General features: G+C 33.9%; 1 protein-coding gene across 1 annotated transcript in view; it reads left to right on the top strand.

The window, feature by feature from the left end:
- The window catches only part of LOC139516786 (mediator of RNA polymerase II transcription subunit 4-like), a 26,409-nt gene extending 9,395 nt beyond the window's left edge, over positions 1-17,014 (top strand). The window contains exons 4-6 of the mRNA XM_071307091.1: positions 3,442-3,586; positions 7,696-7,851; positions 15,112-17,014. Coding sequence (XP_071163192.1) covers positions 3,442-3,586; positions 7,696-7,851; positions 15,112-15,284 — 474 coding nt within the window. The 3' untranslated portion in view covers positions 15,285-17,014. The remainder of the gene's footprint in view (positions 1-3,441; positions 3,587-7,695; positions 7,852-15,111) is intronic.

The following is a 17,014-nucleotide window of genomic DNA, read 5'->3' as shown; positions in this document are numbered from 1 at the left end:
GTCATTTTAATTAACTAAAAGATGCTTATAATTATAGACTTGTATATAAAATAAAATTTGTAACATATCTGGCAGTGGCGTAGCTTGCATGTATGCTCAGATGCTCAAGCATCCACATCATTTTGACAAAAAAAATTTTTTGAAATAAAAATATATATATATAATTGCATATGTTGTGTCTGAATGTAAGGGTGAGGATATGTGAACATGGTCCAATCATTTACAAAGCAGTATACGTGGTCTTTCCTTTAAGATCATTTATAGTTTATGTAAACAAGATGGATAAATTGCAGAAAAGTGCTGTCAACTTTTTCGTAAAAAGTCTACGTCTTAGCGCATCGTCGGCAACGGCAAGCGCAGAGGATGATAATACCTAGACCTGCAAACATGTTTGGTCTGAGATTGAACCAAGCGGAGCGATGACAAAGCAACGTTACTAGTTAACAACGAACGCATCGTTTCCTGTGACATTAAATACGACTAGTATTTATTATGGAGTGTGGAAAAGGGGGGGGGGGGGGGGGGGGGGGGGGCTGGGGGCGGAGCTTATCTTTAATTTGCATAAGGACAGTCTATTTGAAAATGTGTGTGCTAAGGTTGATTGCCATTATAATTGATATTGAATTCTAATCACCTGTCAGTGTCATCAAACACATATACAAAAGAACTGAGTGTATAATATGGGATGAATAACTAGACACTTCACTGATGAGTTTATCCCAATACTCCTGTCTATAGTGGGACTGGTCTTAAATAAGTGAACTTCTTAACCCCGCCCAGTCAAGTGAAATAAATCCAGTAATACAAGTCATTTTAATTTAGGGCTTTCCAGAAAAAAATGTATGGGGGGGTTGGAAGGCAGTTTTTGTCAGCACCCGCCACCCAGACAATTGTAATTGAGTATTATAGTGCATTATAGTGTGAAAAGTTGCTCTGATTCCCATCACCCATGTATTATTAATATAATGTTCCTTCCAACCCCTATACATTTTTTTCTGGAATAGCCCTTACTAGAAGATGCTTATAATTATAGACTTGTATTACCAATGTTATTTCAACTGATCGGGTGGAGCTTGCGTTTTAATTTGCATACGGACAGTCTATTTGAAGATGTGTGTGATAAGGATGAGAGGCATTATAGTTATTGCTGATTTCTAATCACCTATCAGTGTCAACAAAGGAATTTATAAAAGAATGACAGGACACTTCATTAATGGGTTTATCCTAAAACACCTTTCTATAGATGGGCTGGTTTATTATGATTGAACCGGTTAAACTCCGCCCAGTCAAGTGAAATAAATCGAGTAATATATAAATAAAATTTGTAACATTTCTATTTTCTTTTAAAAGTTTGAATAATCTCCCATTAACAGGTCGAGAACTCTAGATTTTCTGATGTCAGAATATATTTGCATATATATATATAGTAATTTCCAAAACACAAGGCCAAGATGGCCTTGAAAAACTGACCAATCGACTCAATGAACTACAATGCATTGTGGGCTACTACGAGTAAACTACTACTTAAAACACGTGGAATTATTGGGAAAACAGTCAATTAATATATTGTCTGGGACTCTCATTACCAAAGTTTTTATTCTGCAAATATATTTAATGTAAAATATATAACGTAATCTTCAATTTGCATGCTCAGATTAAAAAAATATTGTTAATTGGCTTCATGATTCGACTTTCTTTTTCGCCTTGCAAAAGTAGTTGAACCGGTTTTGTGCATTGGTATGAATTGAACCTGCATTAATTTCACGACATGACACAGTGAAATATCCAATGAAGTGACCACTGTCCAGTAAGAAAATCATTTGAGCTCTTTTAAACCTGTATAATGTCATTGCAAAATCATGTTTGCCTAGAAAAACACGAAACTTTCATTGAAACACTTCTTTCTGTACTGAATGTGTATTTTTTTTATCAGGACCTGAACTAATAGTAAGAACATCATAATATTCAGTATGCTAAAAAGAAGTGTTATGAAAGCGGCAGGGGCGGGTCCAGCCATTTTAAAAAGGGGGGTCCTAACCCTGGACAAAAGGGGAGGGGTTTCCAACTACATGTCCCCATCCAAATGCACTGATCATCCAAAAAAAGGGAGTCCATCCCCAGGAAACCCCGCCCCCCTCCCCCTGGATCCGCCACTGAGCGGGTACGGTATATAGCTCAATACATTTTTTATAGTTTCATCCATCAATAATATCCGTTTTTTGCTAATTTAATCACAAAATATTAATACCTCAGAGGTTTTTTTATCGTTCGGCTGCTGTCCTGTTGACATATGTAAAATATCTCCAAATTAAAAGTCTCTGGATCATAGTGGGAGCCATATTACCTATTATTTTTTTTCTAAAACGTGCTTTGTATATAGAAATAAGAAGATGAGGTATGAGTGCCAAATGAGACATCTTTCCAACAAAGACATAATTTAGTAAAGTAAGCAGTCATAGGTCCAATGCTGAAAAGTAAGCTATTAATGACCCAAAAATTACTTGTGTAAAACAATCCAAACAACAAAAAAAAACAAAACAAAAAACGGCCCAATTAAATTTATAAAAGGATAAGAAATCTATCCCATCAAAACAAATATATTGTATAGGAGCCTGTATTTCAGTGGTTGTCGTTTGTTTATGTGTTACATATTTGTTGAACACAAAATTCAAGGATCCTACATTTGCCTTTAATTATCTATACGAACATTGCTGTACTCTTGAATATCAGCACCGGCTGTTATCGACGGCTTACTTTACAACAGTAAGTTTGTCTCATGGGTAATTGTGTTTTTTCGCTGTTGTTTCGTTGCTTCTGGTGGACAAATACATGAAATCTCTGTGCCATCATCAAACATGTTAATGGCTATATATCGGGTAATTCAAACCCTTTTTTCTTCGCATAGAAACAACTCTTCGTTAATCTGAGCATGGAAGTAATACTTTATATCACGAACTATAAATGAGGATACACAAAATGAAAAACTAAGCGAAATGTTGAATCCTGCATTGCACGAAAAAATGTGTTGTATTTCAGTAAATAACACGTGTTCTTCGTTGATTGTAAACACTAGTAGTCCATCATGCATTGTGACTCATTTAGTGGATTGGTCAAAAACCTAGGTAAAAATAAATTGCGTGACATGTAAATAAACAATTACATGTGCGAGAACATAAGTATGCTAATTTATGCATTTCCATATAAGGTAGTGGTCCCGACCTGATTAATCTTCTCGAAAAATGTACTTATACTAGCTATTTAATTTTCAACCTCTAAACAAATATCAGTTAATAAAATATACTGGTATGAGTATTACCCCTAACTGTCAATGACAGTGGTATGGATGAAAATAAAGTAAGAAATAAAATTAGGTGTCTGGGATTCATTTGGATGTCCTAATTTCTAAATACAATATATTGAAGAATTTGGTTTTTATTGTAGTCAACAGCCATATATCAAGCCAAGAAAAAACTGAATGCTATACAGCAGGCAAACAAGAAAAAGGTGTCATCTGAAGAGCTTATAAAGTTTGCTCATAGGATCAGTGCCAGTAATGCAGTTGCTTCACCTCCTACATGGGCCCCAGGTGAGAAAATCGTCATCAGATTGTAAACTGGTGTTAAAGTGATCTATTTTGTAGTATTAGAAAATTGTTTTTGAGGTTAGATATTGATTTATTACCCCTTTTTGTTCACATTGAAGTGACTTTTAATTTAATTGAAGTTTCAGCCTGTGAGTGTGTAACGTTTTTCACCTGTATTTAGATTTAAAGACTTATCGATATGTGCATTGATTAGTTTTCAAAACTTTCAACATCCATTTAAACTAGTCATCTTCTGGACAAATTGTTTGAAGACATTGATTGAATACACCCTTGTAGCACTATTCCTTATGATAATTCAATACCTTTCTTTTAGTATTTTTGGAAAATGACGCAGTCATTGTTCCATAACTGCCGACCTGATTTCTCTGCCTACCGCGCTTGGTTTCGTATTTACTAATTTCAATACAAACTGGAATGTGCTTGTGTTCCTTATCATTATGCATGAGCATTGTGTAGTAATCAGCCAGGAACCAGTTTACAAACTAACTGGTTTCTGTTTGTATTCCACTACAGTCGAACAAAGTGTTGTAGTTTGACAGGAACCAGTCCAGAATTTTGTAAACTACAAAACGTAATCGGTTATTATCATTCCGTTTTGGTGTTTCATACCGACTTATATGGTTTGAATAAGCTTAAGACCCTTCAAACATTAATGTGATAGGTATGTTAAAGACTGTTTTACAAAAGGATGAAACTGTTTTGCTTTAAAAGTCGTACTATAGTGATATATGTTATGTACGGATTTCCACTCTCACCGGTTAATTTCTTCTTTTACACGTGCTTTTGAAACTTCCTGTTTAAACAGAATACAGAATTAAACATCGCAAGTTTTAAAAATTTTTTTTGAGTGAATTAAACTTATTTTAACAATCACGAAGCGTTCGGGAATCATTTCAAGCAGTTTCTTCTTCTCTTTGATGATGGAAAATAGGTTTTCTCAAGAAAATACCGCAAACGATCGCAGAGGAATTGAAACGTACAATTCAAGTCGGCACCTGGTTAAATTGGCATCTAGTCAAATCGGCACCTATTTGACGTCAATTCGGCTTCCAATAATATTTATTATAATATTTTCTATTCAATTAATTAATAACTGTTACCAAGTACATAGTGAATATTAGGTAAACAACGAAACCAAAGTGAATATGTTGTTGTGTATAAAAGTAAACAACGAAGCTATTGTTTTAACCATTAGACAATTATGAAAATTAAATGTAAAACTATGAGTCCCTTTCAATAAATCAAACTTTCATGCCAAATAATTAGCAAATTTAAGGTGGGTTTTTTTTCAGTAATATTTAAACAGCATTAAACAAACAATCCTGTAAAAGACTCAACTGGTTAAATAATGCATAAAAATATCCAATATCTCATGTATTAGTCCAAATAATAATGACGTCTGACAAGGCTATTTTATTTTTTCTGGGACGCCTTCCTAAGACGTTCGTAGGAAGGCTTCCTAAGAAGGCGTCCCAGAAAAAAATTAACATAGCCTTGTGGTCATAGGAAGGTGTCCCAGAATAAAATTTAAAAAGCCTTGCCAGACGTAATAATTATTTTGACTACTCATATATATCATTAAAAATACACCAAAAAATTCATGTAGTTGAGAAAAATAAATACATACAAAATGTACATGAACATCCAAAAAAGTGAAAGTTAGTATTAACTCTTTTTGCTTTAAAAATTTACAACTGCATTTAAGTATTGAATGCTTTTTTTTTGTAAATTCATTGAGGTGTAAAAGCGTTGACCGAAGTACTTTTTGTATGAAGCGCGTAAGCGTAAGCGCTTCATTCTAAAAATGTGCAAACGGTCAATGCTTTTGCAACCCTATGAGGTTACAAAAAGAAACATTCAATACTTATAATTACTTTTTTTAGCTAGGATCATGAAAACACGAATTTTATAACTTTTTTATTCAATTCATCTGTGCACTTTATTGTGGGACCATGTGTTATCATGAATGAAAAGTTTTATTGAGTGATGCAATTGCTTGAGGAATAACATGTGATGTGCAGTTAGCCAATCAGAATAAAGTATTATAATGAAACATAATGACATATATCAAATGTAATTATAACAAAATACATTACGTTGTAAGAGTTATCTCCCCAAACACTGTTTTTCTTGTGGCCACCTCTCCTTCGTAACCGTAAAAGATTTTATTTTACCAAATTGCTCGTTACATATTAAGGATAAGAATATTCGTTTGAACCATAGCTCTATGGGGACTCCATATGAGAGTTATTCCCCCTTTTTCATTTGATTCAAGCGATATGCATTTTCAACTGGTAAACCATAACTGATAGAGACCTAGGGTCTTCATGAGGTCATTGGTACTTAAAATGAAAATGAGGTCAATGTCAAAGGTCAAGGTCATATTATAAATTTTGATTTTGGCTTATTTTCACTTCTTTTCAAATACCGTATGACATTTTGACAAATAATTTTACATGTCCTTACTTGTATATTTTGGTTGAAAGGCTGCGCATACAATAAAAGGGAGTTTTTGTCCATCTTACATTTAAAATTACGCGTCAAGTGGTAGTACTCATTAACCAAACATATTAAAGACCTAGGATATTTTGATTCAAGGTCCATGGTTTGTGACCTTGAAATTGAGGTCAAGGTCATAGGTTAATAGGACGTCATAAAGCCATAAGAAACTAACATTTTAAACTGATTTTTCATATTTCAATATAAAAATAGATCTTTTCTAGTGGAAAGACTTCAATTGTTCTCTGAACAATTTGTTTTTAATTTACTTCATATTTTGTGGGAGAAGGGGGTTCAGACTATGTGGTATCAGGTCTGTTTGCGCCCAATACACTTTCGCACCTCGCACGTTCACACCCAAGGTCCGTTCGCACTCTACTCATTCGCGCCCAATTTTAATTCAAATTCAAGTTGAATAATTGGAAAATCATGATTGTTGTTTTAAATTGCTTTGGTGTAAATACTGAATGTATTTATAGCTTGGTATGAGTAAAACATTGAAGATTTTAAAGGAAAACACAAAAGATAATTGTTTTTAAGCCCTTTGATCTGAAACAATAAAATATAGGAACCAACATATAGCAATCCACTATTATAACCAAAACATGATAAAATTAAACACACAGAAAAAAAATTAGTCGGAATCTCACTTCATTATGAAAGAGGTCAATGAAACAAAGTATAGCAATACACTGACCAAAACATGATTAAGAGTTATTCAACGCTAAATAAAACGTTGACAAAATACCACTTTATTTAGAAAGGATTATTATTATCTTTAACAATACGCTATCCAAAACATGATTAAGATTTATTCAACACAAAAAAAAAATGCTGTCTCACTTTATTTTGAGACAATGACAACAATTATACTTATAAGAAAACACTTGCTTACAGAGTTATTAAACACAAAACCAATTAAGATTAGTTACGAACATGTAGGGTGTGAAAGTGAAAGGGGGCGAAAATGAGTTGGCGCAAACGTGAATGGGCGCGAACGGACCCGGATTAAGCCTATGTACCAGTGAGAAATATAGAAGCCTTTCTACGGTATTTATTTGTACAATTCAGGTAGTCTTGACCTATTCATTTGTCTTAAAAAAAAACCCAGCCAGTTGGCACCTTCACTTCACACACACACATATACGAATATCAATTATATGCTTACGAGACATGTTGCATTGTTAAACTAATTACGGTATGTGAAAATCAAGACTTGCATAAAAACTATTCCAATATTAGAGACAGTGGCGTCATTTTTCTTCAGAGCTTTCAGCTCTTTGATTCTTATTAAAACATTGGTTCTGTCATTCTTGTAAATGACTTATTTTTTGTGTATAGTTAAGTTTTTTATTGACATAAAATTGTCAGATTCTTGTTCACTTGTGTTAAAGCAGGTTGGAATAATTATGTTTCAACATTTGTCAGATATAGTGGTTTCCTTCAAAACTTTTTTGCTAATATTTGCCTTTGTAAAGAAATGTTAATTATTCTCAATGAATTTGCATTGTCAGGCTCTGTACCTTTTCAGTAAGTGTAGCAAATTGTGCATCACATACATTTACTTTAACAATATATATATTAATTTGCAGGTGATCCTAGAAGACCATATCCTACAGATTTTGAAATGCGATTAGGATTTTTAGGAAAGGGAAGTGATATCCCCGCTGGAACCCATATGTTGCAGTCACAGGGTTCATATGGAGAACCAATGTCTAGTAATAGATCATCAGCTAATACATCAATGGGTAGGTCATCTTAACAGTTACAGGGGTCATATGGGGAACCAATGTCTAGTAATAGATCATCAGCTAATACATCAATGAGTAGGTCATCTTAACAGTCACAGGGTTCATATGGGGAACCAATGTCTAGTAATAGATCATCAGCTAATACATCAATGGGTAGGTCATCTTAACAGTCACAGGGTTCATATGGGGAACCAATGTCTAGTAATAGATCATCAGCTAATACATCAATGGGTAGGTCATCTTAACAGTTACAGGGGTCATATGGGGAACCAATGTCTAGTAATAGATCATCAGCTAATACATCAATGAGTAGGTCATCTTAACAGTCACAGGGTTCATATGGGGAACCAATGTCTAGTAATAGATCATCAGCTAATACATCCATGGGTAGGTCATCTTAACAGTTACAAGGGTCATATGGAGAACCAATGTCTAGTAATAGATCATCAGCTAATACATCAATGGGTAGGTCATCTTAACAGTTACAGGGGTCATATGGAGAACTAATGTCTAGTAATAGATCATCAGCTAATACATCAATGGGTAGGTCATCTTAACAGTTACAGAGGTCATATGGGGAACCAATGTCTAGTAATAGATCATCAGCTAATACATCAATGGGTAGGTCATCTTAACAGTTACAGGGGTCATATGGGGAACCAATGTCTAGTAATAGATCATCAGCTAATACATCAATGGGTAGGTCATCTTAACAGTTACAGGGGTCATATGGGGAACCAATGTCTAGTAATAGATCATCAGCTAATACATCAATGGGTAGGTCATCTTAACAGTTACAGAGGTCATATGGAGAACCAATGTCTAGTAATAGATCATCAGCTAATACATCAATGGGTAGGTCATCTTAACAGTCACAGGGTTCATATGGGGAACCAATGTCTAGTAATAGATCATCAGCTAATACATCAATGGGTAGGTCATCTTAACAGTCACAGGGTTCATATGGAGAACCAATGTCTAGTAATAGATCATCAGCTAATACATCAATGGGTAGGTCATCTTAACAGTCACAGGGTTCATATGGAGAACCAATGTCTAGTAATAGATCATCAGCTAATACATCAATGGGTAGGTCATCTTAACAGTTACAGCGGTCATATGGAGAACCAATGTCTAGTAATAGATCATCAGCTAATACATCAATGGGTAGGTCATCTTAACAGTTACAGAGGTCATATGGGGAACCAATGTCTAGTAATAGATCATCAGCTAATACATCAATGGGTAGGTCATCTTAACAGTTACAGCGGTCATATGGAGAACCAATGTCTAGTAATAGATCATCAGCTAATACATCAATGGGTAGGTCATCTTAACAGTTACAGAGGTCATATGGGGAACCAATGTCTAGTAATAGATCATCAGCTAATACATCAATGGGTAGGTCATCTTAACAGTTACAGAGGTCATATGGGGAACCAATGTCTAGTAATAGATCATCAGCTAATACATCAATGAGTAGGTCATCTTAACAGTTACAGCGGTCATATGGGGAACCAATGTCTAGTAATAGATCATCAGCTAATACATCAATGGGTAGGTCATCTTAACAGTTACAGGGGTCATATGGGGAACCAATGTCTAGTAATAGATCATCAGCTAATACATCAATGGGTAGGTCATCTTAACAGTTACAGGGGTCATATGGGGAACCAATGTCTAGTAAAAGATCATCAGCTAATACATCAATGGGTAGGTCATCTTAACAGTTACAGGGGTCATATGGGGAACCAATGTCTAGTAATAGATCATCAGCTAATACATCAATGGGTAGGTCATCTTAACAGTTACAGGGGTCATATGGCAAACCAATGTCTAGTAAATTATATACATGTATATAATAGGTCATCAGCTTATATATCAATAGGGATCATATATAACAGTCATAGGGGTCAAATTAAGACCTAGTGTTTAGTAATAACATAAAGTGTACCACTTTTGCTGCATAAGGTAGACAATTTGACAATCAATGTTCCTTCGGTGTACTAGAGGCCAAACTATTTGAAAATTCAAAGCTTATTCAAAGGACAAAGAGCTATAAACAAAAAGGTACAAAAAAGTATAGCCAAAGCTGGGCAAGGAATAAGATTTTGCATGAGGGAGATATATTTCTTAATTTAAAATTTAATTGGTCATCAGCTAATACCCCAATAGGTAGGTAATGTGTTTATATCATATTGTTAAATGTGTTCAATCTGGAAAAAGATAATCAGATAAAACATCATTGTATTCCTGCCATAAAGATGAATTTTATATAAACATTGATACTAGCTATTCTAAGCCATTATCAAGAATGATTTATTAGTCTTTATGCTGCAATTGGGTGTTCTACTATACAGACACAGCCCTACAGATATTGCAGGGGCGGATGCAGGAATTTTCGAAAGGGGGGGTGCCAAACCAGGGCAAAGGGGGGGTGCAAAGGGGTGCAAAATATATGTCCCGATACAAATGCATTGATCGGCAAAAATAAAGGGGGGGTGCGCACCCCCAGAACCCCCCCCCCCCTGGATCCGCCACTGTATTGCTATGCTGTATCTGTATACTATACAGATTTCGATTTAAAGCTCTGCCCACTGTCAGACTGAGTATTGTATGAACCCGCGTGACCTCAGATGGTGTATTGCAATTGCATTTTAACGACGTATCAAATGAGAATTAACGATTTCTTTTATACGTTCTGTTTCTTTTCCAACGTTTCTTTAGAGCAATAAGAATCACACCAATTTTCTGATAAAATACACAAATAAACAGCAGTGTTTTCTATGATAACAATTATCGATATCAAAATTTGAATGTGTATGATTGTGTAACAAAACCAACCATGTCAATTTCAGCATGCATGTTTAGTGAATGTAGAATCTGAAGTGTAGGACAGCTCGTACACTCCTGTTTCAAATTGAACAGTGTTTTGTTATTTGTTTTTACTGCTGAAATTAGTTGTTATGTTAAAATAGATAATTATTAACTTTGAGCGATATATTATTTTGACCATTCAAGATTCTTTTTTTGCGAACCCGTCTTCAGCTGAATGTGTGATTACTGTACATGGTATTACTACATGACCTCAAGGGATTTCAAATCAAAAATAAATGCGAAACATGTGTTTTTGTGTCTTTCAAAACACAAATAATATACAGAATTAATTGCAGGATAAAGACAATAACTGTTTAGTGTCTTTAAATATCAGCTGTATTTGTACTCGGCTCGAAACAGGTGTAATAGCTCGCTAAAAGCTCGCATACACCTTGTTTCCTAGCTTCGTACAAATACAGCTGATATTTAAAGACACTAAACAGTTATTGTCTATGTAACACTTTGGTATTGGCCATTACCAGTACTTTTTTGGAAAATGACGCAGTCATTGTTCCATAACTGCCGACCTGATTTCTCTGCCTACCGCGCTTGGTTTCGTATTTACTAATTTCAATACAAACTGGAATGTGCTTGTGTTATCATTATGCATGAGCATTGTGTAGTAATCAGCCAGGAACCAGTTTACAAACTAACTGGTTTCTTTTTGTATTCCACTACAGTCGAACAAAGTGTTGTAGTTTGACAGGAACCAGTCCAGAATTTTGTAAACTACAAAACGTAATCGGTTATTATCATTCCGTTTTGGTGTTTCATACCGACTTATATGGTTTGAATAAGCTTAAGACCCTTCAAACATTAATGTGATAGGTATATTAAAGACTGTTTTACAAAAGGATGAAACTGTTTTGCTTTAAAAGTCGTACTATAGTGATATATGTTATGTACGGATTTCCACTCTCACCGGTTAATTTCTTCTTTTACACGTGCTTTTGAAACTTCCTGTTTAAACATCGCAAGTTTTAAAATTGTTTTTTGAGTGAATTAAACTTATTTTAACAATCACGAAGCGTTCGGGAATCATTTCAAGCAGTTTCTTCTTCTCTTTGATGATGGAAAATAGGTTTTCTCAAGAAAATACCGCAAACGATCGCAGAGGAATTGAAACGTACAAGTCAAGTCGGCACCTGGTTAAATTGGCATCTAGTCAAATCGGCACCTATTTGACGTCAATTCGGCTTCCAATAATATTTATTATAATATTTTCTATTCAATTAATTAATAACTGTTACCAAGTACATAGTGAATATTAGGTAAACAACGAAACCAAAGTGAATATGTTGTTGTGTATTAAAGTAAACAACGAAGCTATTGTTTTAACCAAGATTAAAATTAAATGGAAAACTATGAGTCCCTTTCAATAAATCAAACTTTCATGCCAAATAATTAGCAAATTTAAGGTGGGTTTCTTTTCAGTAATGTTTAAACAGCATTAAACAAACAATCCTGTAAAAGACTCAACTGGTTAAATAATGCATAAAAATATCCAATATCTCATGTATTAGTCCAAATAATAATGACGTCTGACAAGGCTATTTTATTTTTTTCTGGGACGCCTTCCTAAGACGTTCGTAAGGAAGGCTTCCTAAGAAGGCGTCCCAGAAAAAAATTAACATAGCCTTGTGCATGTTGTGGTCATAGGAAGGTGTCCCAGAATAAAATTTAAAAAGCCTTGCCAGACGTAATAATTATTTGGACTACTCATATATATCATTAAAAATACACCAAAAAATTCATGTAGTTGAGAAAAATAAATACATACAAAATGTACATGAACATCCAAAAAAGTGAAAGTTAGTATTAACTCTTTTTGCTTTAAAAATTTACAACTGCATTTAAGTATTGAATGCTTTTTTTTTGTAAATTCATTGAGGTGTAAAAGCGTTGACCAAAGTACTTTTTGTATGAAGCGCGTAAGCGTAAGCGCTTCATTCTAAAAATGTGCACACGGTCAACGCTTTTGCAACCCTATGAGGTTACAAAAAGAAACATTCAATACTTATAATTACTTTTTTTAGCTAGGATCATGAAAACACGAATTTTATAACTTTTTTATTCAATTCATCTGTGCACTTTATTGTGGGACCACGTGTTATCATGAATGAAAAGTTTTATTGAGTGATGCAATTGCTTGAGGAATAACATGTGATGTGCAGTTAGCCAATCAGAATAAAGTATTATAATGAAACATATATCAAATGTAATTATAACAAAATACATTACGTTGTAAGAGTTATCTCCCCAAACACTGTTTTTCTTGTGGCCACCTCTCCTTCGTAACCGTAAAAGATTTTATTTTACCAAATTGCTCGTCACATATTTAGGATAAGAATATTCGTTTGAACCATAGCTCTATGGGAACTCCATATGAGAGTTATTCCCCCTTTTTCATTTGATTCAAGCGATATGCATTCTCAACTGGTAAACCATAACTGATAGAGACATAGGGTCTTCATGAGGTCATTGGTACTAAAAATGAAAATGAGGTCAATGTCAAAGGTCAAGGTCATATTATAAATTTTGATTTTGGCTTATTTTCACTTCTTTTCAAATACTGTATGACATTTTGACAAATAATTTTTCATAAATTATTAGTTGCGACATGTCCTTACTTGTATATTTTGGTTGAAAGGCTGCGCATACAATAAAAGGGAGTTTTTGTCCATCTTACATTTAAAATTACGCGTCAAGTGGTAGTACTCATTAACCAAACATATTAAAGACCTAGGATATTTTGATTCAAGGTCCATGGTTTGTGACCTTGAAATTGAGGTCAAGGTCATAGGTTAATAGGACGTCATAAAGCCATAGGAACTAACATTTTAAACTGATTTTTCATATTTCAATATAAAAATAGATCTTTTCTAGTGGAAAGACTTCAATTGTTCTCTGAACAATTTGTTTTTAATTTACTTCATATTTTGTGGGAGAAGGGGGTTCAGACTATGTGGTATCAGGTCTGTTTGCGCCCAATACACTTTCGCACCTCGCACGTTCACACCCAAGGTCCGTTCGCACTCTACTCATTCGCGCCCAATTTTAATTCAAATTCAAGTTGAATAATTGGAAAATCATGATTGTTGTTTTAAATTGCTTTGGTGTAAATACTGAATGTATTTATAGCTTGGTATGAGTAAAACATTGAAGATTTTAAAGGAAAAACACAAAAGATAATTGTTTTTAAGCCCTTTGATCTGAAACAACGAAACAATAACATATAGGAACCAAAATATAGCAATCCACTATTATAACCAAAACATGATAAAATTTATTCAACACACAGAAAAAAAAATAGTCAGAATCTCACTTCATTATGAAAGAGGTCAATGAAACAAAGTATAGCAATACACTAACCAAAACATGATTAAGAGTTATTCAACGCTAAATAAAACGTTGACAAAATACCACTTTATTTAGAAAGGATTATTATTATCTTTAACAATACGCTATCCAAAACATGATTAAGATTTATTCAACACCAAAAAAAAATGCTGTCTCACTTTATTTTGAGACAATGACAACAATTATACTTATAAGAAAACACTTGCTTACAGAGTTATTAAACACAAAACCAATTAAGATTAGTTGCGAACATGTAGGGTGTGAAAGTGAAAGGGGGCGAACATGAGTTTGCGCAAACGTGAATGGGCGCGAACGGACCCGCTTTCAGCCTATGTACCAGTGAGAAATATAGAAGCCTTTCTACGGTATTTATTTGTACAATTCAGGTAGTCTTGACCTATTCATTTGTCTTTAAAAAAAAAACCCAGCCAGTTGGCACCTTCACTTCACACACACACATATACGAATATCAATTATATGCTTACGAGACATGTTGCATTGTTAAACTAATTACGGTATGTGAAAATCAAGACTTGCATAAAAACTATCCCAATATTAGAGACAGTGGCTTCATTTTTCTTCAGAGCTTTCAGCTCTTTGATTATGTTCAGGAAAGAGAATTAAATTTTATTTTTTAACATGAACATGCTTTGAAAATATTTTTTAATAAGGGTTCATCAAATAAAGTATGAACCTGTTGTCATCCATTTTATTTTGACTTGTATTAGATTAAATCAAATCTAAAGTGTAACAGCAAAATGCATTGAGTGTTTAATAAAGGTAGGAGTAGTCTAGTCGTACAGACAGATTGATTTGGTTATTTGTTGGAGAAATCTACTCTGAAAGGAGGGGTAGTATACCTAACCTAATAATAACTTCACAGTTCAGCTAACAAGCAGGCTAACCAAAGATTCTACCTTTTACCTACACACTCAATGCATTTTGCTGTAATGATAGGTTTCATCGCCTGGTGTTACAACTACTGACATTTATGTTGGTTTTTTTTTTTATTTCTAACAGACCATGGTCCAGGATCACAATCAACAACAACATGGCAGAACACATCAGAATTACATCACTCATTAAGTTCTACATCAGGAATCTTATCAGAAATCAAGGGACATAACAAAGAAAATGAAGATGTTGGATTTATGTCAAGTGACTCGTCTAGTAGTAGTTCTAGTGATGAATGATATTGGTAGAACTTAAATGTATTAAATATTAAGCCTTACAATGTACAGTGTCAGAGTTCTGTGTAATTGTGCTTACTTTAATGTTGTAGAGAGTACTGCCTTTTGAAAGCACTAATTATGCTCATTTTGATGTTGTAGAGAGAACTGCCTTTTGGAAAGCACTTTTATCCTTTCAGTATGAGCAAGTCTAGGCTTTGTAACGGTACTTGAAAAGGTCAGATAAGTGTGTGGAGGTGAAAAGTAAATAGAAATGCATCTGAATTTGACAAGTATGAAAAATGAATGTATCACTGTTACTAAATGCAGCTTTTGTTGTTTGAGTGTGATATTGGATAAAACAGTGAAAGAGCTATGTGCATTGTACGGTTTAAACATGTTGTATGTGAGAATACAGTCATGTGAGAATGAAAGAATCATTTTTATATGACAGCAAAAATTGAAAATTTTTTGGTCGTATATTGGTAAGTTGGCATTGTCGTCGTAGTCTGAAGACATTTGGTTTTCGCACTCTAACTTAAGTATAAGTAAATAGAAATCTATGAAATTTTAAAACACAAGGTTAATGACCATGAAAGGAAGGTTGGGATTGACTTTGGGAGTTTTGATCCCAACAGTTTAGGAATTAGGGGCCAAAAGGGTCCAAAATTAAACTTGGTTTGATTTTAACAAAAATTGAATTCTTGGTGTTCTTTGATAGGCTGAATCTAAACATGTACTTAGATTTTTGATAATGGGCCCAGTTTTCAAGTTGGTCCAATCGGGGTCCAAAATTAAACTTTGTTTGATTTCAACAAAAATTGAATATATGGGGTTCTTTAATATGCTAAATCTAACCATGTATTTAGATTTTTAATATTTGGGCCAGGTTACCAATTTGGTCCACATTGAGGTCTTAAGGGTCTAAAATTGAACATTATTTGATTTCATCAAAAATTGAATTCTTGGGGTTTTATGATATGCTGAATCTAACCATGTATTTAGATTTTGGATATTGGACCATAATAGGTAAATGTCCAATTTAAAATTTTTAAAATTTTAAGTTTAAGTTCTTATACCACATTCATTCTTTGTCAGAAACCTATGTTGTGTCAACTATTTAATCACAATCCAAATTCAGAGCTGTATTAAGCTTAAATGTTGTGTCCATACTTGTCCCAACTGTTCAGGGTTCAACCTCTGCGGTCCTATAAAGCTGCACCCTGCAGAGCATCTGGTTGTATTACTAAAAAGAAACGGCAATGAATGTAATAATTTTTTCATGAAAATTTGATAAGAAATTGCAAAAACAAGTCCAGAAAAAAATATGATTAGTAATTTCAAGTTTAAAAAAAAATATTACAGTAATACTTATAGGTATCAACATTTATACCCGTTTTGATGTTGAAGCCTTATTTTTATGGATTTTCCTTCAAAGTGCTTGTTTACATCGCTCACTACCTGTATGTATGCAGTCAATTTTATATAAAAAACAGATTTCATTATTGAACAATTCATACCATAGGAGATGCATTAAAACAGTGTTTTAGAATATATTTTGGAGATGACTGTAAAAAAGGGGTAAATAGATATAGGAAGATGTGGTGTGAGTGCCAAAGAGACAACTCTCATGTATAATAAATTAATGATGTGCTTATGAAATCAATAGCTTCGGGCATACAATCCATGATGCAATGTTACTACGTAAATTCAAGTAGTTAGAACTAGATAATTAATAAATATATTAAAACCTG

The sequence above is a fragment of the Mytilus edulis genome, chromosome 3, assembly GCF_963676685.1.
Source record: "Mytilus edulis chromosome 3, xbMytEdul2.2, whole genome shotgun sequence".
In the NCBI taxonomy this organism is placed as follows: domain Eukaryota; kingdom Metazoa; phylum Mollusca; class Bivalvia; order Mytilida; family Mytilidae; genus Mytilus; species Mytilus edulis.
The sequence above is the reverse complement of the archived record's forward strand: the minus strand, read 5'-3'. Positions and strand labels throughout refer to the sequence as shown.